The sequence below is a fragment of the Oryx dammah genome, unplaced genomic scaffold (assembly GCF_014754425.2).
Source record: "Oryx dammah isolate SB20612 unplaced genomic scaffold, SCBI_Odam_1.1 HiC_scaffold_18, whole genome shotgun sequence".
Taxonomy (NCBI): Eukaryota; Metazoa; Chordata; class Mammalia; order Artiodactyla; family Bovidae; genus Oryx; species Oryx dammah.
Window position 1 is genome coordinate 114,147,008 of NW_024070202.1, and position 18,113 is coordinate 114,165,120.

The following is an 18,113-nucleotide window of genomic DNA, read 5'->3' on the forward strand; positions in this document are numbered from 1 at the left end:
CTGAGCCGCCAGGTATCCCCACCCCCTACCCCCACCAAATTCATGTCTTTTCCAGGAAACTCAAAAAGGGAACTTGAGTGGAAACAAGGTCACAGCAGATGTAAGGGATTCGAAGGAGGTCATCCTGGGGTCGGTGGCCCTTCACGCAAAGCAACTGTGGTCCTCAGAAGAGACGTGGCCCGTGGACATGGACAGACACGCGGCAGGAGCGGGCCACACGCCCACGGCAATGGAGGCAGACGCCGAGCACTGCCTCCACGGGCCAAGAAACACCAAGAGCTGCCGGCCAACACCAGGAGCTGAGAGAAAGGCCAGACTCTTCCCCAGCCCCTTCAGCAGGACCACAGCCCTGCTGAGAGCTTGGTTCTGGCGTCTGGCCTCTGGAGCCGGGAGAGAATAAATTCCTGTTGTTTAAGCCACCCTGTTTGGGCTACTTCGTCATGGCTGCCCCCACGAAATCAACGCAACCTCATTCTGTTGTAACCAACCCAGGACCGATGCGAGAAATAGGGCGTCTGGTGAAGGCCTGGTCTGACCTCCCTCCTCTGAGAGCTGGTGCGTGATGGAGTAGTTGAGGGTTTCAGGATCCCTATCGAGGAAACGGGGGATGTTCTCTGGGGTGCTGGGACATCAGGGCTGGGACACACCTGCCCCTCTGGCTTCACATGTAAGTTCCCAACGGCACGTGACCTGCGTCGTCTGCGTGAGGACCACCTCGTCACAGGACATCTGTACACGTACACGTGAGTTCAGTCATCATGGGGAGGACTTGAGGGGTGCTAGGAGCAACACCCCAGACCACCAAAAGAGGAGTCCCCCACCCTCCCTCGTAAGTCACAGAGGCTGAACACTGCGTTGGTGCTGGCCTTGCGGAAGGGGCACAGCTCCGACCTACAGGTCCTCCTGCAAACAGGACCAGAGACAACGGAGGACCGCTCCAGACCCGACACCCGGGGCAAGCATGTTTCCCAAAGCACCGGCTTCCTGAACAGGAACTTCTCTGTCATCAGAGAGAGGCGCAGCGAGTAGGGAGACGCACCGAGAAACAGGAGAGGCAGAAAGAAGCCGTCTGCACTATGGTTTGAGGCTTCCCTGGGGCCTCCGTGGTAAGGACCCCGCCTACCGACGCAGCAGACACGGGTTCAGCCTCCGGGTCAGGATGATCCCCCGGAGGAGGGCATGGCAACCCACTCCAATATTCTTGCCTGGAGAATCCCAGGGACAGAGGAGCCTGGTGGGCTACAGTCCATCGGGATCATAAGGAGTCTGATGCGACTTGGCAACTAAGCAATAACAACAACTTTATGGTTTGCCATAATATTTCCAGTTATGATCAATGGTGCTCAGCAGAGAATAGTTCATCCTTAGATCACAAATTCTCATGAGCCTAAAGAACTCTCTCTTAAACACGTTTCCTGCCCCTGTTTCTCTTAACAGACGAACCCCAGCTACCCAGGACCCAAAACAAAGTCAGGATGTGCCAGAAACAAGTAAGCCTCAAATCCCTCAAATGTGGTCCCAAATTTGAGTCCCAAAGACTCAAATCCCTCTGGCTTGTGGTCCACCCTGGGGCAAACTTCAGCAGGGTATGGGGCCCAATCTTAGCTTCACACCACTCCTGACTTCCAGCATTCCACCTGGCTGTCCTTACAGCCTTATCTGATGGCAATGTTTGCATTAACCCCCGCAAACTACTCCCGACAGGTTAGCGCAGGAAGAAAGGGACCCTGGTGGAAACCCGTTTTTCCGGAGCTCAATTTTTCTTGGGGGACGGAACCAGACGCACGCACTCAGCACCATCGCTACAGAGCGGCTCCCCCCACAGCCCTGCACCCACCTGGAACAAAAGCATCAATGCCTTACTTTTTCTGGAGCGAGAGAAGAAGCGGATGCCCCCCGGCGAGGTGGACGGGTTGGAGCTGGGGGAGGAGTCTTTGGACGAGGAGCGGAAGATCCCGCTGAAGCTCATGCGGCGTGGGGAGCGCGGCGGGGACTCCTGGTAGGAGAACGGGAACACGGTTTTGGGGGAGCCGGGGCTGGTCTTGGGGCGCACTGGGGCAGACACGGGGCTGGAGGGCCGGGGCTGGGGGCCTCTGGTGAAGAAGCCTTTGGAGGGGCTGCCCGAGCCGAAGGGGCTGTCCACCTGCAGACAGAAAGACAGACAGACACGTGAGGTCCCTTGGAGCCCAGATGGCGGCCTGTGAGGACCTGCCCTCCTCTGCTGTCCCCTGCCACCCAGCTGGGGGGGGTCCATAGCACCCCAACTGAGAAACAGCCCCACCAGGCTCTCGCACAGACAAGGGGCGGCCTGGGGCAGGTGTGCAGGACAGGAGCAAGGACGACTCATCCACAGGCTGCGCCGCACCACCCCGTCCACCCCCCGACCCCAGCTTCCAGCCAGCTCTCTGCAAGGGGGCTTCCGGGAGGCGGGGAGAACAGCCAAGGCAACCGCAAAGCCTCGAAAGCCGGCCTCTCCCTCTGGCCTGTCTGCAGCCCCGTCTCCTAGCCTGCACTTCTCAAGAACGTGCATCTGTCCTTGAGGTCTGACTGCCCTGCGATAATGTTGCCCTTCCTCAAAGGAGGGAGCACAGACCCCCAGGACCTGAGAGTCTGGGGGCCCGGGGCTCCGTCCTGGGGTCCTGGTGTGGGAAGGGACGAAGGTTTCATCTCCAAGCAGCGTCCACGTTGGAGTGACCGCAAGGGTTAGAGAAAAAAGTTAACGAGGCTGAAAACCTCTGAGGCTCACTTGGGTCATGACTTGAAATCGCCACCAGTTATGGTTTGAAAAAGTGCTTGACTCCGTCTTCAAGCCAATGCACACAACTCATAAGACTGGAGGGATTTCTAACGTGCCCTGCTGGTGGGTTCAGGAACCGGTATTCGCATCTCAATGGCTTCCCTCATAGCTCAGTTGTTAAAGAATCCGCCTGCAATGTGGGAGACCTGGATTCGGTCTCTGGGTTGGGAAGATCCCCTGGAGAAGGGAAAGGCTACCCACTCCAGTATTCTGACCTGGAGAATTCCATGGACTGTTTGGTCCATAGGGTTGCAAAGAATCAGACACAATTGAGTGACTTCACTTCATTTGCATCTGAGCACCTGGGCCTGACCTGCTCACCCCTTGCTGGACCACCAGGGGCGTTACTGAGACCCCCTAAGCCTGGGTCTCCTCCTGGGTGGAATGAGGGGCCTGCCTCGCCCCTCAGGGCTGTCTGAAGGGGCACCGGGCAGACCTGACCCGCAGGAATCACCTTTGCACATGACTGGCTGCTGTCCCTTGGGGAAGCCTGCAGCACAGGAGCCAGAGGGCCTCGGGCCACCCAGCTCTGCAGCAGGAAAGGAAAACCACCTGTCTACTGGGTGCTGGGGCAAGGACGAAGCCTGGAGGGAGTCGGCCAGCAGGCTGAGACCCCGGGCTCTGCAAGGCAGGTGACCCCAAGTGCGCTGAGAAGGGAGGTAAGAGAGCGGCCTCTGTGTCTCTGTACACCTGGGGTGCCTGTCTGGGCCCGGGACCCTATGAGCACTTCCACCACTAGAGGGCGCCCCGAGCTGGGCTTGACGTTCAGTTGCTCAGTCGAGTCAGCTTCTCTGCAACCCTATGGACTGCAGCACGCCAGGCCTCCCTGTCCATCACCAACTCCCAGAGCTTACTCAAACTCACGCCCATTGAGTCGGTGACACCATCCAGCCATCTCATCCTCTGTCATCCCCTTCTCCCGCCTTCAATCTTTCCCAGCATCAGGGTCTTTTCCAGTGAGTCAGTTCTTCGCATCAAGTGGCCAAAGTATTGGAGTTTCACCTTCAGCATCAGTCCTTCTAATGAATATTCAGGACTGATCTCCTTTAGGGTGGACTGGTCGGATCTCCTTGCTGTCCAAGGGACCCTCAAGAGTCTTCTCCAACACCACAGTTCAAAAGCATCAATTCTTCAGCACTCAGCTTTCTCTATGGTCCAACTCTCACATCCACACATGACTACTGGAAAAACCAGTCTTGACTAGACGGACCTGTATTGGCAAAGTAATGGCTCTGCTTTTTAATATGCTGTCTGTGCTTGATGTTCAGTCGCTAAGCCGTGTCTGCTTCTCCGCGACCCCATGAACTGCAGCATGCCAGCCTTCCCTTCACCATCTCCCGGAGCTTGCTCAAACTGATGTCCATCATGTCGGTGATGCCATCCAACCATCTCATCCACTGTCGTCCCCTTCTCCCCCTGCCCTCAATCTTTCCCAGCATCAGGGTCTTTTCCAATGAGTTGGCTCTTCCCATCAGGTGGCCAGAGTACTGGAGCTTCAGCTGGGCTTATGGTCCCTTAAAGGAAGGGATGCCCTTGTGGGGACTCTCAACCACAGGCCCCCTTCTTCCTGAGACCCTCTGCCCTGCCATAAAGGACCAGTGTGGCCATGGGGGGCAGTGCAGAATCTTATGCCCAGTGGGCTTTGGAGGCAGAGGCTGAGCTTCACCAGAACCATGGAACTCTAGCTCTGCTTGAATTCAAGGGTTTCTTTTTCCAACCATATGATACAGGAAGCACAAAGGTCTCTAAAGTGTTGGGTTCAGCCACTACCCACTGACCTACGGGCTCAGGCATTCTGAAGCTCTTCTGAATCCCATGGATAATTCACATGGAGCAGCTTTCCAAGCGGTGGGCGGCATGCATCTGTGGACACGGGCTAGGGGTGGTCACAACCACGGGCCCAGGGATGGAGGGTGACCCCACTGCCGGATGGCATGAGCAAGGATTCTGGACACAGACACAGGAGCTGAACACCGGCTCGGTTTCCAGCAGTGACCAGCAACCTAGTGTCAGCATCCTCGTGTGTCCACTTGGGGCAGCAGGCTGCCCTGCAGGGCCAGGGGATGACCGGGCACCCAGCACGGCAAGCACCCGCCTCAGGTCTCAACCCACGGTAGGTGCCTCGGCCTCTTCACTCAGCTCTCACTGTCATGAATTTGGCCCCAATAGATCCGCGGTTAGGTTGGAGAGTCAGGGAGGCAGGGCTGGTTTAGGGAGAGGCTCCACGTTGGGGGTGCGCCTTCCCGGATAGCTCAGCTGGTAAAGAATCCGCCTGCAGTGCAGAGGACCTGGGTTCAATTCCTGGGTTGGAAAGATCTGCTGGAGAAGGGATAGGCTGCCCACTCCAGTATTCTTGGGCTTCCCTGGTGGCTCAGCTGGTAAAGAATCCACCAGCAATGCGGGAGACCTGGGTTTGATTCCTGGGTTGGGAAGATCCCCTGGAGAAGGGAACGGCTACCCACTCCAGGATTCGGGCCTGGAGAATTCCATGGACTGTACAGTCCATGGGGGTGCAAAGAGTCGGACACGACTGAGTGACTTTCACTTGGTCAATCCATGTGGGGTGTGAGAACCTAAGTCTCCTTAGAGGGGACACCACGGAGGCTCTGCAGCACGGGGCTAGCACAGTCATTTAGGGCCAACATGCTGGTGGCCAGCCACCATCACTCCCCGGGTACCCCTGACCCCAGAGCTCTGAGAAGGCACCAACTGGGGACAGAGTGAAGGCCACAAAGCTGGTCAGTCGTGGGTGGGACATCAGGCCCACGGCCTTGACCCTTGCACCACATACCTCCCGGGAGCAGATGTGAAACAGAAGAGGAGTCAAGGTCAAGTGTGAGGACAGAGGCAGGGAGTCATGTTAACCCCGCAGATGTCCCCTCCATGCTGCACAGTGAGCTCAGCTTGGGGAGGAGGAACGGCTGACATTTGTTCCACGCAGACAACAAGGCGTGGGGAAGGTTAGGGTCCCCGTGAAGCCATGGAGAATGGCGCTGAGAGCTGACAGGCTGTGGACAGGCTGAGGGGCAGAGACATCCCAGGGCCAGGGAAAGAGGAGGTGGAGCTGGGAGGACGGACAAACAGCCACTCACTTGGGCCACCACGGACAGCTCACGGGGGAAAGCTGAGCCAGCTGCCTCTGGATGGTCAGTCTCACAAGGCCCGGGGTGCCAGCTTGAACCTTATCTGAAGGGCAAGCGGAGCCCTAGGATTCTCCTGACTGGGATTCCATCCTATGCTCCGAATTTCAGGCTGACGGAACCAGGCTTCAGCTGTCAGCCTGTGGAGGGGGACCCAGAGAGCAGACTGTTCCCCAAACACGGCCAAAAATGGTGGCCCCAGCTCAGCCTTGTCCACGGGGAGCGTAACGACTGGTCTCGAGCCATGACCATGAGAAGGGGGACAGGGCCCATGCCTTCAAGCAGGGCGCAGCTAATATGGTACTTTTCTAACGCAATGGCACGTTTCCTTAGGTTTGGATGAACAAAGGGCCCAGAGCCACCCCAGTGCCTGCTGGCTCCTCAGAGCTTCGGATGAGAACTCAGGGGACAGTGGGTAAGGCTGCCAGGCCCACCTCTGTCCACGGCTGCAGGGGGCGCTGCGGGGCACGGCCCAGCCCCCCCCCCCCCCCCCCCCGGCTCTCAGGTCTCAGCTGTGTCCCAAGGATGAAGGGGAGGGGAGAAGAGAGGTGCAGGGGTGAAGGTGAAGGGTGGGCGGGGCTGGCCTGGCTGTGACTGACAGCCGACTGGCGGGGGCTTGGGAGCTTGTGGGAAACAGGCGAGGATAAAGGAGGTCACAGGCAAGGAGCGCCAGAAAAAGGGGAGCTGAGTGAAACAAAACCTCGAAGGGAGGATCTGTAGGCCAGGAACACCCGCCCCTGGAGTCCAACACAGGCCAGGGAGGTGGGGAGGTCAGGCCTGGCAGGCAAGGGCTCCGTCCAGTGAGCTGATGGTGGGGTGTCCCAGCCAGAGCCCCCGTGTACTCCAGACAGAAAGGGTGCGGGTGTTCTCAGCAGAGGAGCCAGAGGAGTGGTACGCGTGGCCAGTGATGGACAGGAGTACTCAAGTGGAGTCTAGGGCCCGGCTGAGTGCAATGCTCCCCACGGCTCAGATAAACAGGACATGGGTGCACCCCTCCACAGCGCTCCAGACGGTGGATGTCCTGAGTCACAGCCGCGTTCCCAGACCGCCCTTGAGCGCCTGCCCATCTGTGTCTGCTCTACGGATGAGCTCGTTTCATCCTCACAAGAGAGGTGAGCCTTGTCATGAGCTCGGGTTTGCTGACGGGGAGACAGGTTCACAGAGAAGGTCCTGTCCCAGGTCACACCTCAGGGAAGCTGCCAGGAAAGATGAACAGAGGGTCCAGGCTCCTCGTCCCAGGATCAAAGGGCACAGACAGGAAAAACCCGTTGTCACTCGTTGAGGGGGTGGGGGGTGGCGGATTGCCGGGCATTCCACAGACTCCCCCAGGCCCTGGCCACTCTGGCCGACCTGGAGTGACCGCAGCGCTCTTGAATGATCCGGGGATGTCAAAGGCACTGACCTTCCTCTCAATGCAGGCCCGGGAGCTGCAAACAGAGCTGTGTGGAGGCGAGGTGACCAGAAGCCCTTGTATCCTGAGATGTCTTTTGTGACAAAGGGCTGCCCCTCTGGGGGCAGGGGGACCAGGACTGGGGACCACTGGGGAGAGTGGACAGCCTCCTGTCTCAGCTGCTGCTGGGAGCCTGGGCGCCTGGCTCTTGAGCCCAGAGCTCCCAGAAAGGGGAGCTCAGCCACGGCCTCTAGGTCGTGGAGGAGGAGGAGGCCACGCCGGGTCCCATCCACGTTCAGCTTGGCAGCCACGGAAGGTGTTCAGTTCCCTGAGAAGACGGGGATCTCAGTCACAGGGCACAAAGATGCAGAGATGAGCTGGGAGGTGCAGGACCTGTCCTGCTGGGACACTCCCCTGCATGGCCTGCCCCGCCAGTCCCAGAGCAGGGGGTCTGGACTCAGCATTGCACACACTGGGCTGAGCACCAGGCAACCCAGACAGGACCCAGCTCAGCTGTGAGGCGGCCCGAGGACTGGGGGAAAGTCTGTCTACCACTCTCTGCTCTCAAGACACCGCCCGCAGCACTCCCTGCTGGGCACGACCGCTGGGCCTCCCGCCAGCCCTCAGCCCTGAACTCACCCCCACCACAGGCTGCCTCGACCTCCCCATTCCAGCCACAGCCACTCCACCCATCCTGGACATGCATGCCTCGGGCTGCCGGCCCTCCACCAACCTTGAGCAGGAAAAACGGACCCGTGGGAGAGGGGAGAAGGTGGGTGAACGAGAGGAAAAGAAAAGACGGAAAGAGGACGGAAGGGAGAGAAGGACTTGAGGGCCGGGGCCGGGCGTTGGGGAAGGGAAGGAGGGGGCAGGGGCGGGAGGAGGGACTCCTGTCTGCAGCGGGGAGAGACACCCAGGCTCCATGACCCGCTTTTCCTTGATTTTCAATCTCTTCTCTTTTCCTGTGAGCATCTCGGGCACTCAGGATGCTGAGCTCAACGTGAGCTCTTCAGCATCACCTCTGCCCACTTTGGGGCATCCAGGGACCAGGAAGGAGCCCCGAGGGGAGGGAAGAAAAAGGGGTGAAGCCTGGAGGGCGAGGGTGGGCTCAGCTGCAGCCAGGGGCACAGGGAGGAGAAGTCTGTCTCCGGCTTGAGCTGAGCGAGTCTGGCCTCCATAGCACCTCTGGTGAGCTGGGAGAAGCTGGGAGGAAGGGAGCCTTACCTTACGAGATGGAGGCTTTTCTGAACTCTCCAGGTCTCCATCCAGGAGCGGCATGGCAAAGGAACTCAGGTCCTAGGACGGAAAGAGGGCATGTGGTCAGTGACCTGGATCCTCGGGGGCCCACCTGGCCACGTCTGCGGCTGCACGTGGGTCTCCCAGTGTATCCCCAGCCCCTTGCTGAGTCCTCCTCGGATGTCAGCCACCAGGGAGGAAGCGGACGGCCAAGAAGGTGGAAGGAGGCAGTGGAGACGCCCGCCCTGGGCCCCCCTCGGGGATCCCGCCTGCTCTCCACCTTTCCTCTCAACCCCCCGGGGAAGGAGCAGGAAGAAGGCACCTGGACTGCAGGGCAAGAGTGAAGGAGGAGGGCTGGGGAGGGAAAGGAGAGCCCACTGGGAGCTTTGGGGAGTGGCTGATGGGCCAGATGCCATCTCCTGGCACGAACATGGCCCGAGGGCAAAGCACTCAGAAAAACCTGATGACATCGTGGCCCAGAGAGATGGCCTTGTGGCGGGGCGGGGTGGGGTGGGGTGGGGGTGGGGGGTGGTAGACGGCACAGACTCATCGTGTCTGAAATGATGAGACCTTCACCGTCTCCTCCTCCTCCTGTCTCCTGCCTGGTGGACACCTCCACTTGAGGCAGAAACCCCACCTGGGCAGCCTTCTACCAGGAGAAACTGCTTGCATCCCGAACCTTCTTCTTCTTTTTTTTTTTAATCCTTGTTAACTGCAGTAAAATACGTGTAACATAAGATGTGGGCTTCCCTCGTGGCTCAGTAGTAAAGAATCCACCTGCCAATGCAGGAGGTGTGGGTTGGATCGCTGGGCTGGGAAGACCCCCTGGAGAAGGAAATGGCAAACCACTCCAGTATTCTTGCCTGGAAAATACCATGGATGGAGGATCCTGGCAGGCTACAGTCCATAGGGTCGGAAGAGTTGGACACGACTTAGCAACTAAACAACAACAACAAACCCAAGATTTACCATCTTAGTCATTTCAACTCAGTGGACTTGAGCACATTCACACTGCTGTGCAAACAGCCTCCAAGGCCCTTTCCTTTCTGCAAAGCAAAACTCCACAGGCATTCAACAACTGTGCCTCTCCGCCAACCCTTCCCCCACATTCTACTTTCTGTCTCTATAAATGTGACAGCTCTAGGGACCTCCTAGAAGTGGAATCGTGCAGTATTTGTCTTTCTTGTTACTGGCTTATTTCCCTTCACATCATGTCCTCAGTTTCATTCACGCTGTAGCATGTGACAAAATTCCCTTCCTTTTAAAGGCTGAGTAATGTTACATTGTGCCTGCAGCCATGAAATTAACAGACACTTGCTCCTTGGAAAGAAAGTTATGACCAACCTAGACAGCATATTAAAAAGCAGAGATGTTACTTTGCCAACAAAGGTCTGCCTAGTCAAGGCTATGGTTTTTCCAGTGGTCATGTATGGATATGAGAGTTGAACTATAAAGAAAGCTGAGCGCTGAAAAATTGAGGCTTTTGAACTGTGGTATTGAAGAAGACTCTTGAGAGTCCCTTGGACAGCAAGGAGATCCAGCCAGTCCATCCTAAAGGAAATCAGTCCTGAATATTCATTGGAAGGACAGGTGCTGAAGCTCCAGTACTTTGGCCACCTGATGCAAAAAGCCGACTCACTGGAAAAGACCCTGACACTGGGAAAGATTGAGGGCGGGAGGAGAAGGGGATGACAGAAGATGAGATGGCGAATGCCTGACTCAGTGGACATGAGTTTGGGTAAACTCCAGGAATTGTCGATGGACAGGGAGGCCTGGTGTGCTGCGGTCCATGGGGTCGCAAAGAGTTGGACACGACTGAGCGACTGAACTGAACTGAATGTTCCACAGCATGGATGGACCACATTCTGGTTATCTAGTCATTTATTAAGGAATTGGAAAAGACCTTGATGCTAGGAAAGATTGAAGGCAGGAGGAGAAGGGGATGACAGAGGATGAGATGGTTGGATGGCTTCCCTGTCTTGATGGACATGAGTTTGAGTAAGCTTCAGGAGTTGGTGATAGACAGGGAAGCCTGGCATGCTGTAGTCCATGGGGTCGCAAAGAGTCGAACACAACTGAGTGACTGAAGGGGTTGGTTCTACCTTTTGGCTACCGTGACTAATGCTGCTATGAACACAGGTACTATGGATTGAACTATGTGCCCCTCAAAATGAATAGGTTTGAAGTTATACTATCCCAATACCCCAGAATGTGACTGTACTTGTAGAGTCTTTGAATTATGATAATATGAAGCTACACGGGTGGACCCTCCATAAGACCTCAATCCAATATGATTGTGTCCATAGAATAAGAGACCATTAGGATAGACCCAGAAGGAAGACCATATGAACACACGGAAAGAATGGCCATCTATGAGCCCCAATGAGAGAGGTCTCAGAAGTCACTCACCCTGCCGAAACCTTAACCTTGGACTTCTAAGCCTCGAGAACTGTGAGAAAATAAATTTCTGCTATTTAAGCCACCCAGTCTGTGACACTTTGTTACGGCAGCCCTGGCAAACTAATACAGCAGGTGTACAAATATCTCTGCAATCCTGCTTCCGGTTCTTTTGGGTATAGACTCAAATGTGGAATTGCTGGACTATACAGTAATTCTATTTTTAATACTCTTGAGGAACCCCCGTACTTTTTCCATAGCAGCCGGACCATTTTATACCCCCACCAAGAGTGCACGAGGGTGCCAATTTCTCCACATCCTCACTGGACACTTGCTATTTTCTGCTTTGTTTTAGTTGTTGCTGTTTTAGCCATCCTAATGAGTGTGAGATGGTATCTCAATGAGGATTTGATTTGCATTTCCAATGGCACCCCACTCCAGTACTCTTGCCTGGAGAATCCCATGGACTGAGGAACCTGGTGGGCTGCAGTCCATGGGGTCGCTAAGAGTTGGGCACGGCTGAGCGACTTCACTTTCACTTTTCACTTTCATGCATTGGAGAAGGAAATGGCAACCCACTCCAGTATTCTTGCCTGGAGAATCCCAGGGATGGAGGAGCCTGGTGGGCTGCCGTCTGCAGGGTCGCACAGAGTCAGACATGACTGAAGCGACTTAGCAGCAGCAGCAATGATTACTGGTGTTGAGCATCCTTTCACATACTTGGCCATCTGTGCATTTTCTCTGGGAAAATGTCTATTCAGGAAGTCCTTTTGCCATTTTTAAACCAGGCTGCTGGCTGGTCGAGTTGATAGGAGTTCCTTACATCATCTAGATATGAACTTTTTATCAGGTATATGATTTGTGAGCACTTTTTCTCCTTCTGTCGGTGTCTTTTCACTCTGTTGATTGTGTTTTTTTGTTGCACAGAAGTTCCTAATTCTGATGTAGCACAATTTTTCTATTTTCACTTTGCTGCCTGTGCTTTGGGCGTCATAACCTGGGTTTGATCCCTGGTTCAGGAAGATCCCCTGGAGGAGGAAATGGCAATCCACTCCAGTATCCTTGTCTGGAGAATTCCATGGACAGAGGAGCCTGGTGGACGACAGTCCATGGGGTCACAAAGAGTTGGATACGGCTGAGCAACTAACACTTCCACTTTGGTGTCATGTCCAAGAAATCACCAAATCCAATGTCACAGAGGAAGCTTTTCCTCTATGTTCTTTCCTAAGAGGTTTTTTTTTTTTTTTAATAAATTCAAACTTTTTTATTTGCTCAGTGTGGGAAATATCAAAATCACAGAACTGAGGAAAATCAACTTTGTTTTATGTAAACTATAAAAGACCAACCAAAGTCAAATCATATTTGATAAAATGAACAATTTTAAATTAGAAGCCAAGATATAATGTTTGTTTCCCAGAGAAGCCCTAGGTATATAATAAATTTTAGTTTGTCTTTTATTTACAATGTTTGGGCATACTAGTTTCATCTTTTTAAAATGCTACTTTTAAAGAAACAATGGAGGTAAGAAAATATCCTTTACTCCTGAAAATATTTTTAGCATCGTCTTATTTAGTTGCTAAGTCATGTCCGACTCTTTGCCTGCCAGGCACCTCTGTCCATGGAATTCCCCAGCAAGAATCCTGGAGTAGGTTTCCATTTCTCTCTCCATTTCTTAAGAGTTTTATAGCTTTAGCCCCTATATTTAAGTCATTGATCCACTCTGAATTACAGAAGCTCCTCCCCCCATATCAGCAGTTTCACCTTCCAAGGTTTCAGTTAGTTGAGGTCAACTGGGGTCTAGAAGGAGAAGGCAATGGCACCCCACTCCAGTACTCTTGCCTGGAAAATCCCATGGATGGAGGAGCCTGGTAGGCTGCAGTCCATGGGGTCGCTAAGAGTCGGACACGACTGAGCAACTTCACTTTGACTTTTCACTTTCATGCACTGGAGAAGGAAATGGCAACTCACTCCAGTGTTCTTGCCTAGAGAATCCCAGGGATGGGGGAGCCTGGTGGGCTGCCGTCTATGGGGTCGCATAGAGTCGGACACGACTGAAGTGACTTAGCAGCAGCAGCAGGGGTCTAGAAATATTTAATGGAAAATTCCAGAAATAAGCAATTCCCATATTTTGAATCTCTTGCCACTCTGAGTAAGCTGATGAAACCTTGCACCATCCTGCTCCATCCCGACCGGGACGTGACTCACCCCTTTGTCTGCCGTGTGCCCTCACTGCACACTCGTGACTCGCCCACCCAGCACTCAGTAGCTGGTTATCAGTTCAACTGTTGGTGTCGGTGCTTGTGCTCAAGCGACTCTTCTTTTACTTCATAATGGTCCTGAGGTGCTAAAGGCGTGATGCTGGCAGTCTGGATATTCTCTAACTGTGCCTACTTTACATTTTAAGTTTTGTCGTAGCTATGAATGCACAGGAAGAGCAGAGTACACACAGGGCTCAGCACTACCTGTGGTTTTAGGTACCCACTGCCAGTCTTGGAACACAGCCCCAGTGGATAAGAGGCTGTTGCTGCTGCTGCTTCTAAGTCGCTCCAGTTGTGTCTGACTCTGTGCGACCCCATGGACTGCAGCCCACCAGGCTCCTCCATCCATGGGATTATCCAGGCAAGAGTACTGGAGTGGGGTGGATAAGGGGAAACTACCATAATTTTTGTATATAGTGTAAGGTGAGAGCCCAACTTTATCTCACATGTCAATATCTAATTTTCCCAGCACCATGTATTGAAAAGATTATTTTTTCTCCAGTGAATGGTCTTAGCATGCATGCGGTCACGTGCGTACTCAGTTGTGTCTGACTCTTTTTGACCCCATGGACTGTAGCCTTCCAGGCTCCTCTGCCCATGGAATTTTCCAGGCAAAGGATACTGGAGTGGGCTGCCACTTCCTCCTCCAGGGGATCTTCCTGACCCAGGAATCCAACCTGCAAATCTCTTGTGTCTCCTGCATTGGCAGGTGGATTCTTTACCACTGTGTTGCCCGGGAAGCCAATGGCCTTGGCACTCTTGTTGAAAATCATATGGCTGTATGCATACGGCAGGGTTTCTTTCTGGACTCTATTCCATTCCATCAGTCTGTCATTATGCCAATACCACACTGTTCTGATGATTGTAGCTTTGTAATAAGTTCTGAGATCAGGAAATGTGAGACCTCTAATTCTGCTCCTTTCTTTTTCTCAAGATAGTTTGGCTTCTTGGGGTCCCTTGAGAGTTCATATAAATTTAAGGATGGCTTTTCTATATCTGAAGTAGGGATTCTGATAGGGATGACATTGAATGTGTAGATGCCTTTGGGTAATACTGACATCTTAACAATATTAAGTCTACCAATTAATGGACGTGGGATGTCTCTCCATTTATTCATCTTCTCTGATTTCTTTCAGCAACGTTTTGTAGTTTTCTGTGACCTACCCTCGCTTTTGGGGTTTCCCTGGTAGCTGAGCTGGTAAAGAATCTGCCTGCAATGCTGGAGACCTGGCTTTGACCCCTGGGTTGGGAAGATCCCCTGGAGGAAGGCATGGCAACCCACTCCAGTAGTCTTACCTGGAGCATCTCTACAGACAGAAGAGCCTGGTGGGCTACAGTCCATGGGGTCACAAAGAGTCGGACATGACTGAGCAACTAAGCACAGAACCCTTGCTTTTTTAACCCCTCCTACTCTCCCAGGCTCTGCTGAGGGGTCCAGGTCTTCACCTCCTTTTGCCCAGCCCTCCTTTGGGTTTCCTATTTGTTCTCCAACAAATCTTTCAACTTAGCTAGTTTCAAGCCCTCTGCAAACCTTTGCTAGAACAGTGATTCCTAAAACTGTGGCCTCATAATGTAGGCCCCTCCCCTAAAGCCTCAGGGCCTCCACTCCACTATGGCCAAGCCAACGGCTCCCACAGCGAGTCCACTGTGACATGCTGGTGGTCTCTAATAATGTAGGCAGATTCCAGACTCAGCCCACTCTGGGGTGGTTCATTTCAGTGTCTCAAGCAGGCTGCATGTTTGAGTCACCTTTGGAGACTGGGTCCCACCGCACAGGTGAGTCGACTGGTCTGCGGTGCAGGGCAGGCTTCACGGTGATTCCGCCCAGGCAAGAGCCACTGGCTTCCCACGGGTGATTCACCATCAGGAGCCTTTGCCAGGCCCCACAGCCTCTAATCCAGGCCTGGCGGGACTTGCCAACCTCCACAGCCTGATTTCTGATGCACTTTATACCCTACCTCTTTTCATCAGGCACCCAGACAGGCTCTTTATGGTGTTTTAAACAGGCTGTGTATGTATGGACACTTTGGAGTGCCATCTCAACTCCTCCAAGGTGGCAGCTGAAGGTCACCCTTCACCAACGGCCAACCCCCTTCCTGGGACAACAGACCCCGTGTCACCTGGGCCCCTGCAGCCAGCCTCTAGCGTGGAGCTGACAACTGCCTCTGAAGCTCCAAGCCTTTTCCTCCTGGCCACCCACCCTCAGACCCCAGCCCCGATCCTGGTTCCCAGGATGAACTCCGACTAGCCTGCAAAGCCCAGTGCAGCTGCCATCTCTGGCCTGGCCAGGACCCACCCTCAGGGAGAATCCATTCCTCTTATCTGTGCCCCAGACCTTACGACAGGACTTACGGCGCTGTCCCAAGACCATCTATCAGTCTGTGTCTCACTGGACAGAGGGCCAGTCCAGGGCCAGGGCTGAGTCTTCACCTTGCGATTCCGTGCCCTGCGTTTGCCCTGTGCAGCAGGCAGGCAGGCGTCTTTGAATCAGCTCCCGGGCGGAGGACCCCCTGCCTGGGCAGCACGTATGGGGGCTTGCCTGGCCTGTGCCAAGGGGCCAGCCAGCTGGTGGGCCTCGTGGTCACAGCTCACGGGGGAGGAAGAGGAACCAGGTGTGGGCGCTTACCTCCCCCTTTAATGAGTACACTCCTCTGCGGTTTCCAATAATCATCACTCTGGGACATTCGTTCAGCCCGGCTGTCCCCAGATGCCCGGCGGGCACATTCCTCAGGGAACCATCAGGTGCCGGTGACCGAGGCCCCGGTGGGGGAGTGACTCGGGACAAGACGGTCTTGAGACAGCTGAGGCCGGGACGGGGTATCATCCCCACCCCGGGCTGGGCATCACCCGTCCTGCCCCAGAGTGAGCCCAGGAGAGGCTCGCAGAGCGACCGCGGCAGCACGCAGGGTGTTTCGCTCGGTCGAGCATCCCCATAGCTAAGCCTCTTGGCACCAGTGGCGGGCTTTGCTGGAAGGCTCCCTCACCCCACATTCCACGATTCTAATCTCACCTCCCCCAGCTTACCAGGAAACAGGGCGCGCCTCGGAGACTGGTGTGGGAAAATCTGCAGCTGTGACCACAAGCCTGCTGGCCGGTGCGTGAGTGGGACCTGGTCGCTTAGCTCGGGTGAAGTTCCAGAAGGCCAGGTGCCGGGAGCTTGCCCGGGGCTTCTAAACGTTTAAACGCCTGCTGGAGCTCTGGGTCCCACTGCTGTAGCTGCCCCTGGCCATCTCTGAATTTCTTCTCCCCACTGGCAGCCACTCAGACCCTCCCTGGGCGCTGGGTGGCCAGTTCCCTGAGCTACCAAGAGACGGCTCTGTCCTTGGGGACGGTCCCCGGCTGCACACGTATTTTAGACCCTGACCACGTGCTCTGGAGAGGACCAGCAGGGTCCCTGGGGAAAGTGCATTTTCGGGATTCAGGCTGATAAAGTCACCTGTCACGGAAGCCACAGGACAAAAGAGGAAAGCCACAGGTTTGAGAAAATTCCCACGATGCGAGCTGACCTGAAAAGTAACTTATTTATTAATCTCCCATCTCTGCCCCTCTTCAGAATTTCAGACAAAAGTCAAAGATCTCAGCAGCAGGGTTGTCATTGATTTGCCATTGGTATGTCCCCAGGTTCGATCCCTGGGTCGGGAAGATCTCCTGGAGGAGGAAATGGCAACCCACTCCAGTATTCTTGCCTGGAAAATACCATGGACAGAGGAGCCTGGCGGGCTACAGCCCATAGGGTCGAAAAGAATCGGACACGACTGAGCGACTAACACTTTCATTTGTTTTCATGTCCTTAAAAACTTTGAGTCTTTGCCTCATACGGTCTTCAGAGCAGCCCAGACAAGTAGGAAAGGCAAGTGGTTTCACGCCAGTCTACAGATGAAGATATTAAGGGGTCAGAAAGGCGAAGCCATTTGCCCAAGGCAGACAAGTGCACCATAGCAAACAGGCTCTATAAACCAGGTCCACCAGCTCCCAGCTCAGAGCTCTACTGAGTACACCCTCCCACCTCCTTGCGATGACTCAGCTCCAGTGACAAAAACTACTGGGTATCAGAAGGTACCCAGGGCTCTTCAGTGACAAAGACACTGGGCTGCTCCATGCACAGTGAGGTCTCAAGGGAAGAGCAAGGATGGAGGAGACTTGGTACAGTTCATGGTTCACTCCCAAGGCAGTGTGTGATATTGCCTCTTCAAGGTCTACTATGTCTTAATCTAATGGAAATTTATACAATCTTTATCCAGAACAGAGGTCATAATAAAAAATTTTGTATTAAAAAAAAGCAATGTACCTAACGCAACACTGTAAGTCCAGTGGACTTCAATAGCAGATTTTTAAAAAGGAATTCGTGCCAATGTTGCAAAGGACTGAAAAGTATCAAGCGTCCCACCACCAGATGCAATCACCCCATTTTGTATAGTTTGGGGTCTCATTTACAGCTCGCCCACTCCCCCAGCCACTTATCTCAACCTTTCTCCATACTGTTTACAACCATCTGACGTCTCAGAGCCTTGACAGCAGGCGTGTTATCGATCAGATGCAGTTCTGCCCTTTCAGCATTTCTGACGCTTTGTCTTACAAAACTCCTTTGTTGTTGCAGCTGGGCTCCCCCGGAAAGAGCCCCGATAAAAGTGCACACACAGGACAAACAGAAAGGTCGCCAAGGTCAGGGGCCGCGGCCTGCACCTGAGGGCCAACCAGGGGTCTGAAACATCGGGGTCATCAGCAAACATTCCCGTGCAGTTTCCAGTGGTTTGACCCCTCCCGGGGAAGGCACACGTGGAGGACGGTCCATGTTCCTTCCCTGCCGAGCAGACCCGAACCCACAGCGCGTCACTGGCATCTGACGCTACCCGGGCGGACAGCAGGTCCCGGGCACTGTGTGGGTTCAACAAGCC

At 54.4% G+C, this 18,113-nt stretch overlaps 1 protein-coding gene across 2 annotated transcripts in view; it reads right to left on the bottom strand.

The window, feature by feature from the left end:
- Positions 1-18,113, bottom strand: part of PRKAG2 (protein kinase AMP-activated non-catalytic subunit gamma 2) — a 305,785-nt gene that overhangs the window by 204,939 nt on the left and 82,733 nt on the right. For both annotated transcript variants that reach the window (XM_040260434.1, XM_040260435.1), the window contains exons 2-3: positions 8,552-8,623; positions 1,864-2,143 (exon numbers count right to left, since the gene is read on the bottom strand). In XM_040260434.1, coding sequence (XP_040116368.1) covers positions 1,864-2,143; positions 8,552-8,623 — 352 coding nt within the window. The remainder of the gene's footprint in view (positions 1-1,863; positions 2,144-8,551; positions 8,624-18,113) is intronic.